The 25,298-nt window shown below is 37.5% G+C and overlaps 2 protein-coding genes across 8 annotated transcripts in view; one reads left to right on the top strand and one right to left on the bottom strand.

Moving 5' to 3' along the window:
• Window positions 1-17,876, bottom strand: part of POLR3A (RNA polymerase III subunit A) — a 33,816-nt gene extending 15,940 nt beyond the window's left edge. The window contains exons 1-21 of one of the 2 annotated variants that reach the window (XM_048946530.1): window positions 17,760-17,876; window positions 17,487-17,622; window positions 16,350-16,487; window positions 15,596-15,767; window positions 14,629-14,783; window positions 13,460-13,699; window positions 12,381-12,543; window positions 12,067-12,203; window positions 11,556-11,659; window positions 10,677-10,818; window positions 10,070-10,210; window positions 9,044-9,113; window positions 7,981-8,108; window positions 7,171-7,309; window positions 6,847-7,011; window positions 6,389-6,561; window positions 5,140-5,251; window positions 4,385-4,503; window positions 2,956-3,093; window positions 1,821-1,991; window positions 1,007-1,120 (exon numbers count right to left, since the gene is read on the bottom strand). In XM_048946530.1, coding sequence (XP_048802487.1) covers window positions 1,007-1,120; window positions 1,821-1,991; window positions 2,956-3,093; window positions 4,385-4,503; window positions 5,140-5,251; window positions 6,389-6,561; window positions 6,847-7,011; window positions 7,171-7,309; window positions 7,981-8,108; window positions 9,044-9,113; window positions 10,070-10,210; window positions 10,677-10,818; window positions 11,556-11,659; window positions 12,067-12,203; window positions 12,381-12,543; window positions 13,460-13,699; window positions 14,629-14,783; window positions 15,596-15,767; window positions 16,350-16,487; window positions 17,487-17,622; window positions 17,760-17,803 — 2,901 coding nt within the window. In that variant the 5' untranslated portion in view covers window positions 17,804-17,876. Of the gene's footprint in view, window positions 1-1,006; window positions 1,121-1,820; window positions 1,992-2,955; window positions 3,094-4,384; window positions 4,504-5,139; window positions 5,252-6,388; window positions 6,562-6,846; window positions 7,012-7,170; window positions 7,310-7,980; window positions 8,109-9,043; window positions 9,114-10,069; window positions 10,211-10,676; window positions 10,819-11,555; window positions 11,660-12,066; window positions 12,204-12,380; window positions 12,544-13,459; window positions 13,700-14,628; window positions 14,784-15,148; window positions 15,254-15,595; window positions 15,768-16,349; window positions 16,488-17,486; window positions 17,623-17,759 lie in introns of those variants that run through there. The other variant, XM_048946531.1, reaches the window with a different exon arrangement.
• The window catches only part of RPS24 (ribosomal protein S24), a 559,366-nt gene extending 535,010 nt beyond the window's left edge, over window positions 1-24,356 (top strand). For 4 of the 6 annotated variants that reach the window (XM_048946566.1, XM_048946571.1, XM_048946572.1 and 1 more), the window contains exons 2-7: window positions 19,688-19,754; window positions 20,085-20,294; window positions 20,806-20,916; window positions 21,745-21,762; window positions 23,441-23,478; window positions 24,265-24,356. In XM_048946566.1, coding sequence (XP_048802523.1) covers window positions 19,688-19,754; window positions 20,085-20,294; window positions 20,806-20,916; window positions 21,745-21,750 — 394 coding nt within the window. In that variant the 3' untranslated portion in view covers window positions 21,751-21,762; window positions 23,441-23,478; window positions 24,265-24,356. Of the gene's footprint in view, window positions 1-18,217; window positions 18,260-19,687; window positions 19,755-20,084; window positions 20,295-20,805; window positions 20,917-21,744; window positions 21,763-23,440; window positions 23,479-24,264 lie in introns of those variants that run through there. The other 2 variants (XM_048946569.1, XM_048946567.1) reach the window with 2 other exon arrangements.
• Window positions 24,357-25,298: the final 942 nt, after the last annotated feature.

Here is a 25,298-nt window from a genome sequence, read left to right as displayed (position 1 = left end):
GTTAACTTTTACTGATGTGATTAAAAATGAATAACACTTCAAAAAACACTGAAATTTTTCTTTTTTTTTTTCCTTACAGGTGCAGTTGAGATTCACAGTGTATTTCAACCATAGATACAAATGATTTTTCTGCTCTGCTCTAGCAATGCACATCAGATTACTCACCAGTTTTGCTACCTTAGAGCTCTAAAGTACTCTGATCTATTAAAAAACCTTCAAAACTAGGTTACTAAATTCATGTTGCTGTCATCACTGCCAAAAATCAGAAGGTCATCAAGATTTTACATATCCACGGTCAGCTTACTTCTGCAGTTTTTAATCTGTCTCCTACTGTAGTCTCAAGTAGGATACTCTCCTAAATACTCCAATACTTAATGCTCTTCTAAACAAATAGTTTTCTACAATTTCAAGCACAGTCATGTGAACATTTACTCTTCCTTGAAAGATATGTTAATGTTTCCCAAAAGATAAAGCCATATTTAGCAAAGTGCTTCATATGGCTGAAGTTTTTTAGCTGGGTTAGTACTTAAGGAAAGCAACATAAAAAGGTGTAAGAATATAGTCTACTGGAGGAAAACAAGCAAATACCTAGAAGCAGTTCTTCAGAAGGTCAATTATATCAGAACACACACAGGAGACAGATTAAATAATAGTTTCTAATGAAATCAGTGAGGATTATTTAATTTCTGACATCCCAGAGACAGCACATAACTGCACTGTTGTGCTATAAACAGAAATTCCAGCTAAATAACTCTGAGATCAATGATACCTTATACCTGAAAATCATTAACTTATGTCACTGTGGTGTGAACATCAACAACATGAAGAACAACTTGCCCTACTTCCCCACCTCTAAAGCGTACAGAAATATATTACTGAGCAAACTGCTATCCCTGTTACTAATGCAACAAATGCAACTATTGCTCCTACAGATCAATAGAAACATTTCCTTGAATTATAAGGTAAGGTTACTCACAGTATGATAAGAAAGTGACAATGATATTACCTGCAGAAAGCTGTCTCGGCAGCAAAGAAATTCATTCTTCTTCATGATAGATTCAGATGTTAACACCAATTCATTTTTACTAAGGGCTGGTTCACTTCGGCATGGATATACAGCCTTAAGAGGAAAAAAACAAATTATTCACATGAAAATGAAATTTCAATATAGACCCAGAATGGAGATATATGCAAATGATTAACAGTATACTTAAGTATTATTTTTAAACTCCATGTTTGATGACTGTGAAAAGGCAGTCCGTATACATTTGTGTTCAAATACATCTGAAGGTGTACGCATCCAGATTTCCAATTCTGCCAACATATTACACTCAGATTACAGAAACCTGGACAGTCATTTCAGCAAAAGGCTTTATGTTGTGAAAAAGAAAGCAAAACCAAAAATAAATACTGTTTTTAAAAAAAAAAAAAATAAAAAAAATCACAATATTTCAAGAGTTATTCAACAGAATGTTAGGATGACCTAAGCAATACTTCAGCACAAAAAAGTTTTGAATTAAATAAGAATTGTTTCGTGTAATTTAAATCCAACATAACATCTGACTGAATCAGTAGTAACTTTGCTACCATATGGTGTTATATACGCCTATATATGTAAGAACACAGCTTTCCACTGCTCATACACTTAAGTTCCAGTTGTTCTATTCTGATGTGAAAGGTACCTATAACTCTTAGCAGACATGATAAAAAAAAAGTGACTTAAATTCTGAATCAAAAACTGAATCAACGCTCTGCATAATTTTTCCCCTTCCCACATGCATAAGTCTTTTCACTTGGAACAAAATGTCATTAATCCTTACTCTGATATTGTCTAGAACTCGCTTAAATTCCAGTGGTTCATCCTTCCCTTCCATTGCTGCAGGATCCAAGCCATCTCCTCCATAAATAAACTGAATAATGTCACCAGTAGAACTTCTGACTGTCAAATCATACTGTGAACAGAGATCTTCAAGGGACTTTACCAGCCGCCTCTGAAGGAAAAAAAGATAAAAAAAGAAGATAAAGCGTGACTGCTTTATTGGTTGGAACCATTAAAATTAAAGAAAATAGAGTCAGAAAGTACATTTGACAGAGCAGGCACAAAAGCCTATTTTAAGCTACACATTCCCTAGACCTTCCCCATAACGTGAGAGACAGCAATAACAAGATTTAAGGCCATAATACAATTTTGTTATTGTTTCCAATACTACAGAGTTCCTGAATGCCAGATTGCAATAACCTATTACAATCTAAAGACTATTTGTGGTTATTCATGACAAAAAACCTCAAGTCTTGTATTCTTTTGTATTCTAGTCAGGTTTGTTTCTCAAGTGATATTAATCTTGCATGCAGCAACAAAACCAGACAACAACTGCTTTCACTGACAAAAAAAAAAAACAATTAGCTCATCCATCCAAAGCCAATAGTTGCCATTCTTCCATCAGCGTTAGCTAGCTATTGTCTCTTACATAGATTCATTTTCTGGGAAATCCAAGTCTCTACAGACTGCCACCTAAAGAGGACAGATACTAAAAGAAAGGATTAGACATATTTATATCACCCAAACATCTTACTTTCTGTTTCTCATCAACATATCAAAACTGAAAAGGCATTCAGCTCAAACCTATGTTATATCATATCTGCACAAAAATTAAAGCACCTTGAAAACAGTCCTCAATATTTACCTAGAATGAGGGCTTTTTTATCACCTACATTCAAAGCAAAACAGCTTAACACAAGCATATTACTACACTATTGCTTGACATCTCTCACAAGCCTCACACCTACCAGAGAACAGAGCAAAATCTACTTCCCAATATAAACTATTCTAATATTAAAAACATACAACAATAGAAACCTACACAAAACACATGCACTGCCCCCTGTCCTATCAAGCATTAAGTAAATAGTCTCATTTGGAAAAACTGATGAAGCTCCCAATCCACTGACAGTTACCTGCATGTATCCAGTTTCAGCTGTTTTTACAGCAGTGTCAACCAGACCTTCTCGACCAGCCATAGTGTGAAAAAAAAATTCAGTGGGAGTCAATCCAGAATAGAAGCTGTTAGCAACAAAGCCTTTCGCTGCTGGAAGCTACAGGAAAGAGTGGAAAGAAGTTGAAATACAATTAACATCCCTTACATATATAACAGGAAGAAAAGATAGGTGATATACAAGCATAGAAAAATTTATCTCAGTTGTGTTTAGCCCTGAAACGTAATGTATTTTAAATCTGACACAGGCTTCAGTATCCTCAACTAGTTTTTCCCCAACTACTAAACCAGATTTTAGCTCACTTTCAAATCCAGCCATGCCTCTAGCCACTTCTGCAAACACTACACCAACTTCCAACAAGTCAACTTCACTTAATGATAAGAGAATTGAAAGGATAATACAAATGTTCATGCCAAAGACCAAGGAATCCAGAAAAAAATATGGAGATATGTACATAACTAATTCTTGTTTTCCTATGATGTCTGAGAACAGCTCTTGAAAATGAACTTTATGCAAGCATTATGAAGTCAAAAAAACATCAAGCTGTCTCCATGACGACACAGAATCACATATAAGCTACAAAAAGGTTCATGCTTGAAGACTACCATATGCCACTATGTAAATAGGAAGTGCTTTCTAAATCAATAAAAAAAAAGCCAGAGTTAAAACTTGAACTTTTATTCTTACATAACGAAAGAAGTTTTTTCCTCCTTTAATTTACTCAGAAAATATAAGATTTTATGTTGCAGAATTCATAAATTGAAATTTGGAGTTTAGTAACAGATCTAAATGTCACAGTTGTCATCTGACACGAGTTAAATCTGTTAACAAGATTGATGACTGGTGTAAAGAACTTTCTCTGGTGATCATTAAGTCTCAGACGAGCAGTTAAGGAAAAACAAACCAATAAGCCACAAATCCCATTGATTTGCATTAACAAGTGTATGATTCCTCATTGCTATGTACAAAGCATCCAATGATATATATCCTAGTACAGAAAGAAAAAAAAAAAAAAACATACTCCAGAATGATTTTTCTGATGTGTTTCACTGACTGATAATACACCCAAAAGTAGTATTGAAAACTCGCAATGCAGTGAGAGACAGCAAAACAAATTAGCAAATAATTTTAGAACCAAAAATGCATCAAGCTTACTTTAAATTACTAAATTAGAATTCTACCATGGAAAACAGCAAGTTCCAGCTGTAAATATTTAGGCTAATGAAATGTCCCACAACAATTCACAATACTACTACTAAGCTCCACATTACATTCAAAACATTTTAAATTAAATGTATGTGTTCCTGTTTCTTTATCATGCACCTTTCTTAAAATGTTTTAAGTTACCTCGTTTCACTTTTCTTTACAGTGTTTTAACATACAGAATTACCTTAGAATGCTTCTCAAAATGAGGCAAAGACCTATTCTCAAATCCATCAGGAACTCTGGACCCACTGATAGCCTGCTGACCTACACATGCAATCATCTGGGATATATTAATGAAGGAGCCTAAAAAGAAAGGAAAAATCTTACAAATGAGTAATATCAACACCCTGACAGAGCTGCCTTAATTTCTTTGAAGACAGTTAACAATTCTATATTTTATTGGAGCCATGGACATTCATTTTAGCTCAATACTCTCCTGTCTTGTGTTATGGATTCTGGTTTATGAAACACAACTGTAGTTTTAGTATTTTGATTCACAGTTTCTCTAATAAGCATATTTCAACATGTATTTCAAAAGAAGGGTTAAGTGTTTACCATGATTTCTACAACAAAATAAACCTCAGATAATGAAAAAGCTTTATTTGCGGTGAAAATGGCTTTTTCAAGGAATTATTTCTGGCTGATTTTTCCACGACAGATTCTTCAAATAGGAGGTACAACAAAAGTCTTCAGAACAAGTCCTAGTAGGATGCTTTTCAAGTAGTACAAAAAAATTAAAGACAATAACTGAAAATGAGCTGGTGAACTATTTAATGAGAGCCAACTAGCAGTTACTGAAAGGAGTAACTTCAACTTTGCAGGATGTGAATTGTGTAACTGCACAACTGCCTGCATCAAATAAGCTATTATGACAGAACAAGTAATTTTAAGAACACAGATGGAATTAGCAAACTAACCCTGGAACTCAGCTATCCCTACCTTTAGAACCACAAAGAGCCATAATAAGGGGACTGTTGCTCTTGTCCAGTTCTCTGAGACAGGCACTGCCAGCATGATCTCTGATAACAGAGAGTTCTTTAAGTATTAAAGCCTGAAATCCAAGAACAGAGATTTGGTATTAGTAAAGAAAGCCATACGCAAACAATATATTACCATTTTCCAGCAGTACCTTCAGCAGTGAATAAGTACTAAAAATAGAATTAAGAGAAATAAGCCTGTAATTTATTTTGGTAAAGTTGCAACTTTTAACTTGGGTAACTTTCCAGTTTGCAGCAAAGTAATTCTTTGTTGGGTTAAGGCAGCAGTATCTGGGCACATTACAACCTCTTAAGCTACTTACACCAAGTACTGAACTAAGCTAAGCTGTACTATGTGAAAGATTACTGCAAAGAAGTAATTTTGGAATGCTCTCACAATGTACAGTGTTAATATCTCTGATATTTTATAAACTATACCAAAAACCAGGGTCTCTGAGGAGAGGAAAAGCATGAAACACGGGAAGACTTCTTTCAGGCAAAACGTAACTAGACAAATGTGGAAGTACTTCACAGGGTGGGTTTTCCTGTCTGTTTTTCCTCATACACTTCCTCCCCTACATCCCTTTCTACTATTAAGAAACTAAAAGAAAATACATTGATAGCCAAGAGAACAGACATATAAAACTATTAAAGTCAATTAATATAGTATTCTTCAACTCATTAACATAGTATTATTCAGATATCATTAAGATACTATCCCTAAGCTTTTGGATAATGTTAGCTGATATTGATTTTTTTTCTTTTAAACAGAAAGAGTCAAAAGAAAAAAGTGTAACTGAAGTCCACTTGACAGCTGTTCTAATAGGATATAAGAAAACATACTGCTTGTAGACAGAATTCTAATTAAAAGAGTTTTGTTTCTTGGACTAAATTAATTGTTGTTACTGTTGTTTATTAATTCAGTAAATATTGGTAAATGCAATGAATCTTGTTTTCATTCTCTTATTCTGTGTCACTTCAACACTTCCAGCGGGTTGGGAGGATCCTGGTATTTAACTAACATTTTAACATTTAGCTGGCTATATGCATCTAAGGGATTAGATATTCAGACAACAAAAGTTGCACGCACACAGACCATACTTCTTATATTTTTAAGCATCAGGAGACAACGTTTAGCTTCACAAATGAAGCTAAATATACATTCAAAGTTTCTATTCTAAATACATATTGACTTAATTTAAAATGCTTACCTCTAGCGTCTCTTCTGCAGTACAACCAGGCTGCTGCTGTAGCTTGCCAGTGTTCAGTGCTTCAATATATTCATCACATTTCTTATAACCAGCATGCAGCAGCTCATACTTAGCTTTTAACAGGCCTTGACCTGGGGTAACGTCACCAATTCCAATTGAAAAGCCACGATTAGCTGTCATAAAATAAGATTATAATGCTAGCTCAATCTCATATGTAAAAATAGAAATGAAAATCAGGACATTTTGTCATTTGGAACTTTGTTACTTTGTTATTTCCTCCTACCATGTGACAGACACAAGCACTTTGTAAACATACCAATTGTTTCACTACTTGACAGTTTAATGACTATCTTTTTGTTTTTTTCTTTGTTTTGAACAGGATACATTGTATATGAAACAAATTTTGCTTGATTGTTCTGGATTTCCGCTTTAAGATATTGTTTTACAAGGAAACTTACAAAGATAGACAGGAGCAAGTCTGGCTAGCCTTGACATGGCATCTGCAGCTTCCACTTGTCCCCAGTCTCTCAGCAAAATGTAGAAGATATTGTTTTTTGATCCAGAACCTAGGGTTCCTTTGTCCATACTGCCACTCATTAACTCACTGTTCTGAATTGTGACATCTAGAAATAGAAAAGCAAAACTAATTCAGAATTCCAAAGCATGACTCAAAGATTCTCATACTCAGTTCACCTCGGAAACACATCCAGAAGCAGTCTGAATTTGAACATCTACAATGTTATTGAAAGCTTACAAAACGCAGTTTTAGAAGTATTACTCACAAGAATCATTGTAACACAGATCTTCCCCTTTGCCACAATACTGCTTGCCCTTGGTTCGCAGATTGGCTTTTACAGGACAGTCATCACTGGGCTTGAGAATGAGGCTGAAAACCTGCTTTCCTGTCCAGAGTGTTACAGGCTTAGGAAAATAAAATGACAGGAATTAGGGTTACAGATTTTATGATACAACTACTAGAAGCAGCAAGTAAGAGTCTAATTGTAAAATTCTGTTTTTAATTCTTAATCTTTCCATACTAAATAGGAAGCCACATAATGCTATTCCTTTGAATAGAAAAACAATATGCATTTCTACATAAATAAAAATGCTGATTCCCAAATGTCTATTCTTTATGTAAGGGTATGTGCATGCATTTACTGAGACATGCTCCATTGCTCCCTCTCATTGTCACGTTTCCCTGATTAGGAAAGGAAAAAAATATGATGCTACGTGAATTTCATTTCACAAGCTAGGTATACATTTATAGTTACTTATGTAATGCTGTCTGAAGCTATAAGAGATTAAAGATTTATGTAATTATGTACTTCACTCACTTGTAGTTAAACATAAGTAAACACATCACTGCTAAAAGCAGCTATATCTTCTCATTTTGAATGAGAAAAAGCAGTCAAAGAAACACTGCTCCTTGTTAAAAAGGTTCATATAAACTCAAAATGAATGCACTTTATTTCTTACAGTATCTAACACAAAACAAACGGCAGAAAACATAAGAATGGTCTCTTCACTGAAAGCATCCCCATAGGTAAAGAACATATAAAATGTTTATAATATTAAATAACAGTGTGACACACCTTCAGAATTGCTGGGGGAGGAAGACGAACTTTAATTTTTTCATCCTTGCCAACCAGAATAGAAGCAATGATTTGACAGGCTTTTGCTCGATCAAAGAAAGTATCTTTTAGTGTAAGAAGATAGGCACCTGAAAAGTGATTACATGTAGAGGTTATTGCATATTCGGTATTAATGACCTCGTTCTGATACTAAGTAACTATGTACTGCACAAAATAATAGTTTACACAGCTTTTCAGATAAAATTAATTCTATGACATTCAGATTTCATAGAGTCACAGAATCATGGAATCACAAGGTTGGAAACGACCTACAAGATCATCTAGTCCAACCGTCCTCTCATCACCACTGCTACAAGCACTGAACCACATCTCACAGCTCCTCATCCAGACACCTCTTGAACACTGCCAGGGACAGCGACTCCACCACCTCCCTGTGCAGCCATTTCAGTGCCTGACCGCTCTCTGAGAGAAAAAGTTTTTCCTTATGTCTCATCTGAACCTCCCCTGACACAACTTGTGGCCACGTCCTCAGGTCCTGTTTGCTGCCTGGGAGAAGAGGCCAAACCCCTCCTCATAACAACCCTCCTTTGCTACCCTTTGTTCTTTTTCATACACTGTGCCATAAGTAAAAAAAAAAACAACAACAAAAAAACACAACTTTAGCACTGACTTCGTACACTTTCATATATTCATTACTTCTCTTGAAGAAATAATGCAAACTGAAGATGCTTACTGTAGGTTAAAACTCATTTTAGGCTAATAAGTTTAACTCCTCTACCATAATCATAATTTACACTACATAACATGTGAAGATCCTAAACGTTCACTTTTGATGTTGAAAAGACCACAAACAGCTACTAAAAATAGCACCAACTACAGTTGACAGTATCAGAAGCAATCTGAAGAACATCCTATTTCAGACTTAAAAAAATGGCCTTACTCTCATACAGTACTTTCACTTGTACAAGACAAAATTTTAAGTTGATCTAGAAAAAAAAACTACTAAAAAAGGACTCAAAGAATTATTACATTACACAGCTCTAAAATAAGATTAACTACACACCTGTTAAGAAATCTTGAATAGCAGCAATTAGAGGTTCTCCATTCCTTGGTGTTACCAAGTTTGCTTTAGTCTATATGATGTAAAATTAAAAGTTACACACTGCAAAACACTGATATTCCATTTAGGTAGATTTAGATACCAATTCCTGCATCCTGACACTTCACTCAAATATTTTTAAAATACATCACTTCCATGCACTAAACATTAAAAACTATGATTTAATATGTATCACATACATCTCCTCAAACATCATACTACAGCAAACAAATTGAGTTTAGGGTAAGGAGCTCCCACTCACACTATTTCCTGCTCCAGTTAGTCATCTCTATAACCCCATCTATACAGTACCTGGCTGCCTCAGATTTGCCTGAACTATTCACAGGACAACAAAAACCTAGATTATACTTTTTTTTTTTTTAAATTGTTGAAGCTTTCTTTTTAAGCTCCCAAATCACCTCAGCAAGTCAATACATGCTGCAAACAACAGCTGTCTTCGCACAGCAGAACTAGTCACCCGAGAGGACCAATGTCCTGGAAAATCCTCAAATTACTGCTACTGACTCCACTTTCATGCTACAGATAAAGCACTGCAACCACCATATTCCTCTATTTACCATTTCCCCCCCCCCCCCCCCCCCCCCCCCAATTTTTTCCACCCTCCTAAATAAAAACCTACTCATCTGTCTCCTCTAGTAACTATTAGTTCAGCACAAACCCACTATTTTGGCAGCAACTGATAATGGTAGTCAAGCAGAAACATGTTGACAACATGTATTTATTTAAAAATCCAGAATTTGCCAGGAATACTAAATGCACATGTATTAGACCATCACCCAGTCTACTGTCAGACTAACAGCTCTGTTTTATTCTCAATTCCCTTTTTCATTTTGCTTCTAAGGAGTTTCATAGCTGCATACTATCCATACTCATTGAACCTGATGGTAACTTTAGATCTCACATGTAAGATAAGTATTACAAGGCATGGCCATCACTAGCAAAGTCCTAACACATGATCTACATACATACCCCCATTAAAACAAGTGCTTCTGCTTTTGCTTCTTCTGTCTGAGGAAGGTGAAGGTTCATCTCATCTCCATCAAAGTCTGCATTGTATGGCGTACAGACACATTCATTAAATCTGAATGTCCTATGGGGTTTTACTCTAGCCTGTAAACAGAAAAAAAGTGTTTTGCATGCAGCGAAGCATGTGGAGAGAAGACTAAGCTCAAGTGCTTCTTTGTAGGCATTATACACTCTATCACAGATATGCATCAAAATTTCTGACTGTGGGACTCATCACAGCCATGAAACAACAGAAACTGAATACATTATTGGTTACACAAATACATCTAACTTCTATTATGAAGTATTTATACAGAATGCTTTCTAGAGGCCACAAGAACTTTACAATAGCGAAATGCTTACTCAAAAACAGATTCTGAAGTCAAATAGAGCTGTTAAAAGAACTGTCTGGCAGCATACTGTCCAGTTACACATCAATTCCCATGCAAAAAGCACAACTGCACAGTTAAAAAAGCAGCTATTTCTGTACATGCAAGAGATAAATAGCTGCAAGTGAAGGCCTCTTAATCACATGATGTACTACCACCTTACTATTAGACTGTGCACTCACAATGTGAGCCATAATGCTCAGCTTATGAAGAGAGGGCTGTCGGTTGAACAGGACAATATCACCATCTATAAGATGCCGTTCCACAATATCACCAAATTTCAGCTCCTGTGCCATCTTTTCTCGGTTTCCATATTTCAAGAATCTTACAACAACGTGTCATTTAAAAAAAAAAAAAGACAAAGACTTAGAGAACTTCGAATAAATTCTGTGTTCACAATGCAAGCTTCTCCATTAAATGTTGAAGTATTTGTATTGCAATGACTAGATGACAAAATGTAGGGACTGCATCACTGAACATTAGATCAGTTACTATTTTAAGTAACAAAATTGTGGTATTAGTAAAAGTGACAGTTATTACCACAAAAACTAGGAAAGCCTACAAAGACAAACCAATTATTTTTGTTGTATCAGGGAGAACAGGGAGTTTCAATCTCATACAATTACTTTTTAGTATCCATAAACTGATAGCCCTTGGGTGAAAACAGCACAAAATGACCAATATTGTCTCCTTTCACTTATCACCTCTCAGTAAGACCCAAAACATTCATCTCATTCAAGTTTCTATACCTACCTATGGTATCTAGGCCTCGATACCAAATAGAGACTGCCCTAAAGTAATCTAATTGCAGTTCACTATCATTAATATGTGAATTTTAAGTATATGCATATATATACAGTGAATATAATCTCTTCAGGTTTAGTATGACTCCTTTTCATATATATATATATATATTTTTTTTTTTTGCTACTATCTTATATGAAAGATGCTAGAGAAAAAAAATGATGCCAATCCCTTTAGATATAATTGATTCCACACAGCAGCAAGAACAAGCTCACGAGAAGAGATGAAAAGTGGATAATTACAGATAAACACGGTACCTTTTCATCTGTGTGTGCCTTTGCTGAATGAAGTTGGCTCCAGGATGAATATCAGGACCATTTCGGACAAGTTTCCTCATAAAATTAATATTTGCTTTGTTTACCTATTGCATAAACGTTTCAAACAGGAAGAAATGAAACATTCACAATTTTTCAGCACAACTGATTATCCCCCTCACAGCCTTCAGCCGTGAAGAAGAGAAAAATTTAGAGCACAGTAACGTGAAAAGTCTGGGAAGGAAATTCAGAAATAAGACAATCACTCATTAAGCAGATAAATCAATGAAAATATGAAGCTATATTTAAAGTCAGAAAACATCAAGGTAAACCATTCTATCCTGGTCTGTCACTCCTTACCCCATACGCTTCCACAGTACTTGTATACACCTGATAGTACAAGTTTTGTTTACCAGCAGCAGCCAAATCACATGCTAAGCTAACACCCCAAAAAAAAAAAAAAAAAAAAAAAACACAAAAAGGCAGAGAAAAGGTTTGGTTCTGTGCTACCTACCTTTTCAGGAAAAGTCAGTATTTTAGCAACATGAATAGGCACTGCTACTTCATCTATTCTTAAGTTAGGATCAGGGGAAATAACCGTTCTGCCAGAGAAATCCACTCGCTTTCCAGACAGATTCCCCCTAAACCGACCTAACAAACAAACAAGAGTTCCTTCAGAAAAAGTTAATTTCAAAATGCTGCCTGTTAGGATAACACATTAGAATATCTTTGAAGGTACATAACAGTAGCACAACACAATGGTAACAAAGAGATGCTTGAGAATAGAAAATAGTTTTAACTTAACTAAAACCAACTTCCTATACAAACCTTGCTTTCCCTTAAGTCTCTGGACAAAGCCTCTAGTCCACTTTTTAGGTGCCATGTTCAGAGGAATTCCAGAAAGCTCACTGTTGATGTAAAGGGCACACTGCAATTGAAGGAAGTCCCAATCTTCCATAATCATCTGTGTTTTAGCTCCTGATATCCTGTGCTAAAAAAAAAAAAATAATAAAAAAAAAATCCATTTCAGAAAATAAGCAAAGCAACAAATTAAACTAGTAAAGAGTTTAATTCTGACAATGAGCACAACTCTTTTTTGGAAAATAACATCAAAAAACTTCACACTCATTAGAATGAGAAAGGCAAGGCAGCTTTCTATTGCTGGAGTATAAGCCTTTCCACAAAAAAAAAAAAAACAAACACAGAAATGTTGTTTTTGTCAGCTTTTGACAAATGCATAAACTATGAATTCCTTTAAACTGTACATTTTTCCAATCTGCTGAAGATAATATAATTTCACAACCAGGAAAACAATCAGTAGTTACTCATTCTTCAATCACAGGAGAATTTGCTAACTTCGCCTTGTTTTTCTGACAAAAGATCAGTTTTGAAAATATTGAAAAAAATTAGTCTGGTAGAACAGTTCTTCTAAACAAATGGTAAACCATCAGCCATCAGATATACTTCTATTCAGCTCGATAAATGCACTAACTGAAAATTGATTTCTTAATAACAGATAGAATAGAAAAAGGTCAAGAACTAGAAAGGTTTCCACAAAAAAAGAGTTCTCACTGTAAGCAACCATTAAAAAAATGTTACAATAATGAGAAGGGGGCAGGAAAAACCCACAAGCAAACATAAAAAATGAATTCACAGGCCAAAACCAAAATGAAAAATCTTGTCCCAGGTCTCCAGTACATCTTTAGCACATTCAATACCAGAAGCAACCAGAGAGCTAGATCTACTTGAAGCAACTTGATTTCTTTCAATAGAATTCCAAACACCACAGTGGTACAACACAGACTGTTTGCAGGACTGGAAGTAGCAGTACATATAAAACCACTTGCTATAGTCAGCGCTAAACATTTTGAAAGTAACAGTCTCAGAGAGCTTGAAGGATGACTCACCTTTTTTATTACATCATTGAGGAAAATGATCTCTGTCAGTTTCATTGTCAAGTCATCTTCGTTGGTGCCAGACTTCAAGTCACTCACGACAGAGGGTCTGATACACAGTGGAGGCACTAGAAGCCTTGTGAGGATCAAATCTGAAGGCTTACCCGCTTCTGGGTTCATTAGAAGCAGAGGGATATCTTCTGCTGGGATTCTTTTAAAGAGGTTCAATACTACTAATGGATTCAAATTTTCCTACAAAATCAAACAGAAAATGGTAAAATCAAGCCATCATGTAACAATTTGCAACTCCCTTCATCTACTCTATTGTTGAACAATCAGTATTTAAAAAGAATAAATAGAAAACCACTATCAACACACAAGAAAAACACTATCAACAATTAGTTTATTAATTCTGAACCAACCTTTATAGTTTCTTATACTTGCCATTTTTTGTTGGCTTCCTTCATTAGCATTAATTTATTTTTAACAGTATTTTTTAACAGTATTGCATAGTTACTTCTTAAAGCAATGTAATAGAGGCATTACAAACTTAAAATACTTTTCTTACTTAATTAGCAGAAACTGAGATGAACTACAGTACTTCCTAGTTTTTCTTTAAAAAAACTAAGACAAGAAACACCTTTCGTTTCTCTTCTAGTACACCTACTTCCGCAGTATGAAAAACTCCAGATGCTCATTAGTTTTGCTGTGCATATATCTACCCAGTTCAGCAAGAACAAAAAGAAACAACTGCACACAATGCAAAGCTGTATGAAACAATAACAGTTGATTAAGTCTCTTCTCTCCTCATCATTATTACATTCTTCTGAAGAAAACATTTCTATGTATTACAGTCCACTCAGAGCTACAGTAAATCTAGAGGTACACAGCATTTCTTTGGATCTACATGTCCTACCTCCTCCATCCCCCCCACTTTTTTTTTTTTCTTAAGCTTCTTGAATTCTTACATATGAAGAGCAACCCCCTCACCTACAGGCAGAAAAGTACATACCAGAAGACACTGATAAACAAAGTAATGGTCACAATACAGTAAACATTCTTCACGTGTCTTAGCATTTTTAAAATACTGGTTTACAATAAACTGCTACATTGAGAACCTTTCAAAAGCTTTATTTCATGCACAAAAAACAGCAAAAAGTTCAAGTAATAACAAAGCTCACCTGAGCTCTTCCCAGTAAGGGCTCTACTTCTTTGTTATGTTCTATGGCAGTTTCAAAGGACTGCAAGAAAGTGGATACTATTGGATCTACAACTTTCTTATTGGTTTTGTACTTTTCATGTATTATTTTCAGTAAACCACACTTCTTCACAGTTCCTGCAAGAAAATGTTGTCGTTTTAAAGAAAAACTTAACAGCAACAAAAAAAACCATAAAGAATTGCTTCAAAATCAAGTCACCCTTCCAGAAAACAGTAAGCATACACTATGAAGAACAATTTAATGGGATTATGAAAAATGAAGATCGGAATTACAGTTTACAAATGCTTCCAAAATAAGGTACCAATCATCAACAATAGCTTGCCACATTTTAAGCAAATGGTTAAACAGGGCTTTCTATTTTTGGCCCTTGCAGCACAATAGAAAACATAGCAAAGGCAGTAGAACAGCAAGATCCCAGACCGCAGCAAGAACTTGCTTGAATACAACAGCTGTAGGCACAAAAACAAAGAAAAGATACTACTCATCTTCAAAAGGCCTCAGATACACAAGGATTTCCAGAGAGATAGACCTATCTCTGCTGCCAACCCTTAAATGAGGTCTGGGAAGGTGTGGATCCTGTTTCCACCCCTTTTGATCACTTATCTGCATTGCATGCACCTGAGTTCCCCTGAGTTGGCCCTGCCTTCACACCAGGTGTTCAATCACTGCTTCAGGCCGTGACTCAGAATTTTCAATACACACCTTATTCAAATATTAAGTATTGGTCATTGTAATGAAGAGATGCATAAAAAATAAGTTACTCGGTCAATGTCTACTTCCACATATGTGAAATATCAATAAGACTTTGCTTAGTATAAAGAATGCAACAACCTGTTTCTTTAGACAGAGAAAATATCCATTAACTGTGGAAAGAACAAGGATAAAAACCAGTAAAGAACTATGAAAAACTGCTGATGTCAGTGCTCACCATTAAAGGCACCACAGTAAGGACAAGTGTTTTTCTTCCGGCACTTTTCAGACACCTTCTTTTTCAGCCCCCTCTTCTGAAGATATGTAAGGCCTGGCCGCTTCAAGTAATCCAAAAACTGTTTTTTTTCTTCTACTGACAGCATGATACAGCAACAGGTTTTGCAGATCATCTTTAATGTGAACACGTAAGCACAGTCATTTAACACAACATGCAGAGTTGTAACTTCTACCACAACCTGAGCTCTTCACTAGCACACAGGATTTTTTTAACAAAAATACTGTAGACTTGGATGAAAGATGAATTCATATATCATAACAACAACAACAAAAACAACCAGGTTCATGGTAAAAAAAATACAGAAAAAAAAATTGTCTAAGTTCTGCGGAACTTAAAAAAAATACAAAGCAAACAGAGCAGTGATTCACTGGAATGGCTTAAAAGGCAAGTTATGCCAAACACATTAACTTCAAACAACTAGAGAAAGATATCAGATTAATGATTCTACGATTTGATTCTAATCTGTTTGGATCAAAAAGAATAACACTGATGCATTTACACTACTAGAATTGATACTTAAACATACTTATTTACAAAACACAAATTGCATGAAATATTTAACACAATCTTACATTTGTCATCTGAACGACTGTTTCTCAAGCAGTACCTCTTGTATCATCTCAGTATCTCATTTCTCTTTAATCATTTCCTTTTACCAGCCTAGACATTGATAGCAAATGAAAATTAAGTTTACCTGCAAGATGCCAATCACAGCTTTGAAGTATCCAACATGAAAACACGGCAGTTCCAAGTCAATGTACCCATAATGTCCCAAACAGTCAGCCAGGTTTTTTCCACAGGTTTCACAGGGACGATCTTTTTCACTTGTTCCCTTTGAAAGGAAAGGAACACATGCACAGAATAAAGCTTTAGCTGTAATCAGCTAAATATGTAAAAGACGGAACAGTCCTTAGGCTAGGCAACTATTTTGATAGCAGACCCACAGCCCTCACTCTTTTTTTCCCAGTAACAGAAGCATGTCAGTGGCACTTCATGAAATACACATCATAAAATCCCAAGGGTTGGAAGGGAACTCTGGAGATCAGTGAGTCCAACTCCCTGCTAAAGCAGATTCTCTACAGCCGGTCTAGTAGGCAGCAGTCCTGATAGATATTGAATATCTCCAGAGAAGGAGACTCCACAACCTCTCTAAGCAGCTTGTTTCAGAGCACTGTCACTCTTACAGTAAAGAATTTATTTTACATATTTGTATGTAACTTCCTGTGTTGCAGTTTGTTCTCATTGCCCCTTATCCTAGTGCTGCATATTGATTAGATCCCCTCTCACCCTTCTCTTCCAGGCTGAACAGTTTCATGTCTCTCAGCCTGTCCTCAGGAGGGAGATGCTCCAGGACCCTCAACATTTCTGTGGCTTCCTGTTGGACCCTCCCTAGAAGTTCCCTATCTTTCTTGAACTGGGCCCAGAACGGGACACAGTATTCCAGATGTGGTCCCACTGGAGCAGAGTAGAAGAGGAGAAAAGTTTTCCACGCAGCACCTCCTAACAGCAGAGACACTGAACCATGCAGCAGGTGCCACTGAACCATGTGGCACCTGATCTGCAGCCCACAGACCTCAGCTCCATGTTTTGTGGATGAATGTTTCTGGGTCTCTAAGAATCAGGTAGAGAAATCTCGTCTGCTAACTCCCAAGAGTACTTTGCTGAGCCATCCAAATTGTCAAGCTGCAGATGCCATTGCAACTAACCGCCTATATTGTGGAAGTAGAAATATACTTGTGTATACTTTGAATAGTAAACTTCAGATGTCTCATTTGTAACTATTTCATGCCAATCCCTAAAAGTGACGTTGTAGGAAACCGAGGGTCCTCACCATGCGGTGGTCGAGCACGCCGTACTGCAGTGGGGCGTGGTGGTTGTCCTGGCTGTACAGGTTCTTGCTGACCACCTGGATGTGGGCCTGCTGCCGCATCTCCTCTGGGGATTTCATCCCGAAGCAGATGTGGCTTCTGGGAGGCGAGAGTTCACACAGGGTCATTCAGGGCTGACTGCGCACACGCGGCCCCCCCGCCCACACCACCGCTTTTCCCAACGGCCCCTCCAGCCACCCGGTCTCAGTTGCCTCCCGCGCCACGGTCCCGCTCACATTTTCTTGGCCACATCGCTCTCGCGGAACTGCTCCTTCACCATGGCGCCGGCGGCACGGAGATTGCATGCGGCGACAGCGGCAGCAGACCGCCTACCATAGATCGATGGGAACGCGATGGAGAGAGCGACACAGCGCCCTCCTACAGCGCCCCCTGTCGGAGAGAGCGCACGGCCTCCCGCAGGTGCGAGCGCCGAGGTTCCGCGCCAGTCCCGTATTCCCCAGTCTTCCTCACCGGGTGCAGGACAGAACAAATCGGCAAACGAGCAGAACCAGATCACAGCGCGAGCCTACTGAGGCACCCCACTTAGCTACAGAACCCTCACGCGAAGCCCCGCCAATACGGTCCTACTTTTTCTACCCAGCTCCGGCACTGGAACAGCCAGGCTCGCTCATGGGCCCACCCCCAGCTGAAGGCCCCCAGCGCCGCCTTATGATTGGCTGCGCGGCGGCGCCACTTCCTTTTCTCGTTCGCTGGCACGGAGGGAGCTGACAAGATGGTGAGTGTGGGGCTGTTGAGGTTGTGCTATCCATCCTGTTGTGCTGCCATCCGCGCTCCGAGAGCCTCCTGGGAAGCAGCGTCCTGCTGGGTTGGCTTGCCTGCAGGGGGCTGTGCGGGTATGGCGTGCGGCGGATGGGGGACGGTGCTGCTTACAATCGGGATTCCTGCGGCCTGGTTGATGCCGCTAGGTGCTGTGGGGAGAGAGGCTGGGTGTGTGTTGGGCCTGCTGAGCAGCCTCTATGCTGCTGGGGGGAGCGGCCGTAGGCGCAGGTGGCACTGAGGTACCGAAGTGCTGTGTCCCTGCTTCTGGGTGGAGCGCTGTGGGTCTTACTTGCATCTTAGTTCTTTGGTGCTTCCTATCTGAAAAGCCCTATCAGGACAAAGTGTGTAGCTTTCATAAGGATCCTTATCTTGTTATAGTGCCCGGAGATAATTAAAGGTTGTAGGGCTGACAACAGCAGGACTAGGGGAAATGGTTTTAAGTTGAAGGAGGGAAGATTTAGGTTAGATGTTAGGGGGAAGTTCTTTACTAGGAGAGTGGTTAGGCCCTGGAATGGGCTGCCCAGGGAGGTTGTGGATGCCCCGTCCTTGGACGTGTTTAAGGCCAGGTTGGACGGGGTCCTGGGCAACCTGATCTGAATGTGTATGTTTGGTGGCCCTGCTAGGCAGGGGGGTTGGAACTACATGATCCTTGGGGTCCCTTCCAACCCGGGTGATTCTGTGATTCTGTGATCTGTGAAAGGTGTGGAGCGTTTCCTGCATGAGGAAAGGCTGAGAGGCTTGAGATCTTCCTGGAGGAGAGAAAGCTGAGAGGGCAATACGTTGCTGTTTATAGATATCTAAAGTATTGAGTTGATGGGGGGGGTAGGTTTTTTCAGTGATGAGCAGTAGTAGGATAAGAGATAATGGGCAGCAACTGGAGCATAGGAGATTCTGTACTAATGCAAAGAAGAATTCCTGTGTTATCAGAGTGGCAGGCACTGGAACAGACTGCTCAGAGAACTTGTGGAGTCTCCACATCTGGAGATACCAAGACCTATCTGGAAGTCTACCTGTGTGATCTGCTGTAGGGAACCTACTTTCACAGAGAGTTGGGCTCAGTGATCTTTGAGGTCCCTACCAACCCTGATAATTCTGTGAGTTTGTTAGAGCTTCTTTTTTGTAGTCTATGTGTTTGAATAAAACTATTTCCCCATGTTAAAATAAAGGGGATATATATGCTTCTGTCTGGCTCATGGGCTGGGAGTGACTGTTCTTCAGTGTACTTTAGTTCTGTAGGGTGAATCCTATAACATGAGACAAATGTGTTTAATTGAGATGCAGCTGACTTCAAGTAGAGTGCTGACTGCAGTGGTGTCATGCATTATATACACATTAGGCTTTGTAAACTATGGCTTTGTATCACTTCTATGTACTCTGTTTTGCAGAATGACACAGTGACCATAAGAACTAGGAAGTTCATGACAAACAGACTGCTTCAGCGCAAGCAGATGGTAAGAAAAACGATCAATACTATCTTCAGTTGTTTATTGGTTCTTGACTGCATGTATTTTAAATCATTATAAGCAAGGGGCCTTAGAAGTGTTAACATTATCAGGTGTGTAGAGGTTTATACACATTCCTGCATGCTGAAGGTAAATCGTCGTGATGGGATAGCAAGCTGAACTGTGATTTGAAGCAGGAAACTGTTAGGATTAGATTAATGATGCTTTGTATTGCTAGGATGGCCTAGTTCAGGTTTTGAGTTTAGGGTGGGAGTCCAGTTGTTTTATTGGGTATTGACTGTCTTTGGCTTTTATATGACTTTTAAAAAAATTTTTTAGGTGATTGATGTTCTTCATCCTGGGAAGGCCACAGTCCCCAAAACAGAAATCAGGGAAAAGCTGGCGAAAATGTACAAGACAACCCCTGATGTAATATTCGTATTTGGCTTCAGAACTCACTTTGGTGGTGGCAAGACAACAGGCTTTGGCATGATCTACGATTCCTTGGACTATGCAAAGAAAAATGAACCAAAACACAGACTTGCCAGAGTAAGTTATTTGTTCCACAGTAACTAGAAAATAATTTGGATGACTTTCAAGTGTTTAGTAGTTCGTTTTCATGTGGAAAAAAAAACAAGCAACATACCTGTAGTCTTGTGGGGGTATTGCTGTGCATAGGGAATTTAGTGTTATGTAAGAGGTCTTAACATAGTATGGATTAGCTTTTGCATTGGAAAAATAGATTGCTTCTAGTATAATTAGGTATAATAATAAGGTAGAATTGGGATGGCAAAACTGATATTACTTGTGATCTTCTGCAAAGAAGGATTCCTTATCCATTGCTAAAACTCTGTAACCATAAACAATGGGGCTGGTCCTTGCAAGATCTTAGTTTCCTTTATTTTATCATCTGTTAATGAAATTGTCTTGCTCTTTAGCTGTTATTTCAATGAAACAGTACTTGGAAAGTCTAGCAATACTAAAACAATTGTATTTCTTAGAATGAAAACTTTGGTTACTACCACTGAACAGATATTGAATACAACTGTTTTTTTATTAGCATGGTTTGTATGAGAAGAAGAAGACTTCTAGGAAGCAGCGGAAGGAACGTAAGAACAGAATGAAGAAAGTCAGGGGTACAGCTAAGGCAAATGTTGGTGCTGGCAAGAAGGTATGATGAGATTATCTGTAGGCTAGAGTTGGCATGTTATTATTGAAATGTTAATAAGAAGTTATTCAATAGAATAACCTTGTCTTTCTTCCATTTCTTTTACCTGTTCTACCGGATCACAGAAGGTAATCTGTGTGGTCATGTATAGCTTGTTAGCTCCATAGCTTAGTTCTGCTCCTCACTGCTGCAGCTGATAAAACATGAGGCAGTGCTTCTTAAATGATTGTTTCTTACATGTCACTTGAACTAAAGTTAAGCTTTCTTAAACCTAACAGTAATGCTCTAATCTCATAACTCAGTAATACTGTGTACAAATTACTCTACTTAATGCTAGTTACGCAGACTACCTAAATATCTAACATGTATTCTATTAAGTTAGTATTCTTTTAAGTTTTAAGGATTTGTTGTAGGTGGTGAAGACTGTAAGTAGAAATAAGAAACAATAATTGCTTTATATTGGTTCTAAGGGGCTGATTAACAACTGGGTTTTCTTGCTGCTGGGAGCTTTCTATGCTGTGGGCTGCAAGTCAGTACAAATCTAGAAAGCATGCAGTTTGAGAAGAGACGGAGTTCCTTTATGATGAAGCAAAATCATCAAAACTGAGGAGAAAACAGTATGAAGATGGTCACTTTGCTTAGCAGCTTCTTGCACTTTAGATAACACTGAGTAGGCTTGTGCTGCTAAGTGGGTTTTGCAACTGCATTTGAATAAGAAGAGGTTGTTGGGTTTATTGCAGAGATCTGTAACTGTTAAATTGCTTTAACATCTTGAACTTCAGTAATCTTCACTTCTGCTTTTTTTCCTACTTTCTTGGGATTCTCCATCAGAAATGAAGTATCTAGCAGGTACTGAAAATGAGCATGGATGTGACTGAACTATACATCACTGAAACACTTTTTTTTTTAATCATGTCACATTGAAGCACTGTACTCCCTTGCATGCTTATATGCTAGCTTTGCACTTCTATCTTGTACAGGTTCAGATGACTATATAGTGAGTTTGTTCTGAGCTAGTGAAATGACATGGAAAATGTGGAGTTTCCAGTAAGAAGGAGGCAGGACAACTCATTGCTTTTGATACATTTGTTCAAAATTCTGGTTTGGAGTAGTGTAGTGTAATTGCATGTGTAACTTGACCTTAAGACAAAAATACCTGTGCATCTTTATGAAGACTTAAGTCACAAAACAGCTTAGTGGAGGTGGGCCAGTAGTTGTAAACTGCTTCTGTTGTCAGCATTAAACTTCTAACTATTCTAAGCTGCTCTGGAATTTTGTTTTGTATAAATGAAGTTCTTGCAGTCACTAGATAGATGAGGATGCTATTGGCTGTGATCTGGAATGTTTTTCATCTTTTCATTTCAATGCTGGTTGAATAGTGAAGTCATACATTGTTTAAAGTAGGAAGGTACGAAATATCCTTTACTGCAGTTATAACATTAGCATGCATCTATTGTGAATGCTGAGGGGAGTCAGTGCTGCACTGATACCTGGTATGGGAAATTCCCTTGAGGAGTTTTGGCACTTGAAGGTAGCTGTAAACAGTCTTGTATTTTTACACTTGTTAACTGTTATTTGAGTTAAAGTTTTCCAGTTTAAAATCTCCTTAACTCTATGAGTGTTTTTGAGATCAGGAGTAGGGATGTGTGCTGTGGTAATTAGGCAGCAAATGTGGCATACTTATCAAATGCTTGTCAAACTAGCATGCCTTCTTAGTAGTAAGGGGACAGCATTTTGGTGTAAGTTTTTTGATGTCCTTTAAAATTATCTTTAGGTATCATTTGGGTATGCATGGTTAAGATCTTGTTCTTTGTTTGGCCATCTTTGTTGATCCTTGTCCATGTGTTAATAACTAAGGACAAATTAATTAACATGCCTTCTGGAAAATCTGTTTGGGGAAAATTGTTGTATCACAGAAAGGAATTGCAGAATACACTCCTGCCTTAAAGCTTTGTCTTGTAGAATGCATGCTTATACATAATTGTGCCGTAACATCCTTATTCACAGCCATCTGCATTTTCATTAGGAATCATGAAATTTTAGTGTCCACCTATGTGGTCTGTGAGAATTGTTTAAATCAGAAGTTTTTAGGCACTTGATTAGACCTCTTCAGGAAAGTAACATTTTTTTAAGGATAAAACCCCATGGCTTCTAACGCCAAGCCATTTTGACAGGTTTTGGCATGTGGATTTTTTAACAGAAATGTTTGGGTTTTTTTAAACATGATCAAACAGTAATGTGGATGGATGAGCACTTAAAACCAATGTAGCCTTCAGCTATAAGTGAACAGGTAATTGCATCCTGAGAGTTACTTAAGCTCTGTACAGTCTTTGTTAGATTCCATTTTAAGCTTGAGGGAATGCATGAAATCCAAGTGTTTAGCTTTTATGGTAATAAAAATTCAGAGGTTTTCCTATCACATGTAATTGTGGTAACTGGAAAAAGCAAATTGTGTTTTCAAGTCTGTGTCATTTACAGTAGTGGAACATTAATAAAACTATTCTCATCAAATGTTTTTCTTTTTCAGTAACTGGATGTACTTCAGGTGTGGAAAATGGATAACAGGTATGACTTGGGGGTCTACTTTCTAAAAGTAGACATTAGATAGCCTGTAGTTACACTATGATGTAAGTTTAATGTTGGTGAAGTTTAATGTGAAGACTGGTATTTGCATGTTGTTCTATATCAGTATGAGGGAGACTGAAATGTTTACAGATCACTATTCTGCTTACTACTAGTTGATTATTTGTTTCTTGAGCTTGCATGAAATACCTGGCTAATAGATAATCTGAAGTTTTATAGCTTGGGCCAAGTTCTGATTTACTGTTCATTGAACTTGCAGTGAAACTAACTTAAAATATGATAAGGATAGGATAGCTTTGTATTTTCTGAGGCTGTTTGGATTTATGTAACTTCAGCTTTGGAAACAATTCTGTCTTAGTGATACTTAAGTAGATGCCTGATATTACTTCAGACAAGTGCTAGACTTTGTTTTTGTGTTTTTGCTGCAGGAACAAGTAAAATAGATATGCTGTGGACAGTAACCATTGCAGATCTAAGTGTGGTTTTATTACAGATGCTATAAATGGCTCATTTTTAAAGTAACTGCCTGGGGGCTGATACAGTGAATATAATGTCTTGAGCAGGAGGTTGGTAAAGCAATTCCAGATTGAGCTCCTCTAGAGAAGCGCTGTTATCTAGGCTCATTCCCATGATTATATTGTGAAGCTTTGAACCTTATGTTTTTTCTAAGGAGAGTAATATTTGGAAAGGAGTTATTCAGACCCCATAAATGTGTGAGTATGGGATCTGTTGTAATCTTCTGGAGCTGACCTTTCTCTTTCTTTACAGGCTACATAATTCCATCAAGAAGTATGGGAAGAACTGCTCTGGAAAGAAGCTGTTCATCTGGCTTTAACATTAAATAAACTATGTCAGTCAAATCCTGGTTTGCCCTTTAGTTTTGATTTAATAATTACGATCTTGTAAAGCTTGGGAACTTTAATATTGGTGTGCTATTTGCATTATATTAAAGTCATTTCGTAATTAAGCATCTTTTTGTTTTGAGTATCAACCTGAAATATGAATCAAAGCTTTCTATGGTGAATAGTTTAAAAGTTTGAACAGGCAGTATCTGTTCAGTGGAGGTAGGCATACTTTTTTGTCTTGTGGTGCTCAGTCTGGTTTCAAGAGCCCTTCCAAATATGCTCGTTTGATGGCCTGTATATGTTCTACCTGTGGAGTAGACAGAAGACGATTGTATCAGCAGAGACATTCAAAGCTGAATACTTTACAGTTGAGACTTTAACTAATATGAGAGTCTAGTACAACTAGCTCTTCATTCCTGGGTTTTTAGGGCAGACTGTGGGGTCTCTGCTCTGTGAACTGTGAAGTGCACCTTTAATTTCTCTGGAAGTGTTAAAGGAGTTGTTTAAGAACCCTCTAATCCAATCTTAGTTTAAGTGCATTTAAAAAAAAAAAAATATACTGCATGTACTGAGGTAGAAGATTGTAATACATGCAAGATGAATCGTGTTTGGAGGCCAAGGAGGGGAAGCAGTCCTTGAGTCAGAGTGATTGGAAGAGAATACTAATGTTCCAGTAAATTCCATATGAGATCTGGTAGGTATGGATGAAACAATCTATTCTAATGCCTTTAGTTGAACTAGTGGGATTATTTTTAGAAGTTCTTCAAAAAGATATATGCAAATTAAAATCTGAAGATTTGTTGTAAGCTTATTAAAAATGAGGTTTGTGTTGCTACATAGTATATGTATGATGAACTCTCCAGTCCATTGGAGTGTTTTAAGCAAGTGAGAGTAAATTTCTGACTCGCAAACGGATTGGCAAAGATATGCAGCAAGTATTATTCATATAAGGGGTGG

The sequence above is a fragment of the Lagopus muta genome, chromosome 5 (assembly GCF_023343835.1).
Source record: "Lagopus muta isolate bLagMut1 chromosome 5, bLagMut1 primary, whole genome shotgun sequence".
NCBI lineage: Eukaryota > Metazoa > Chordata > Aves > Galliformes > Phasianidae > Lagopus > Lagopus muta.
This window is presented reverse-complemented; position numbering and strand designations above follow the sequence as displayed.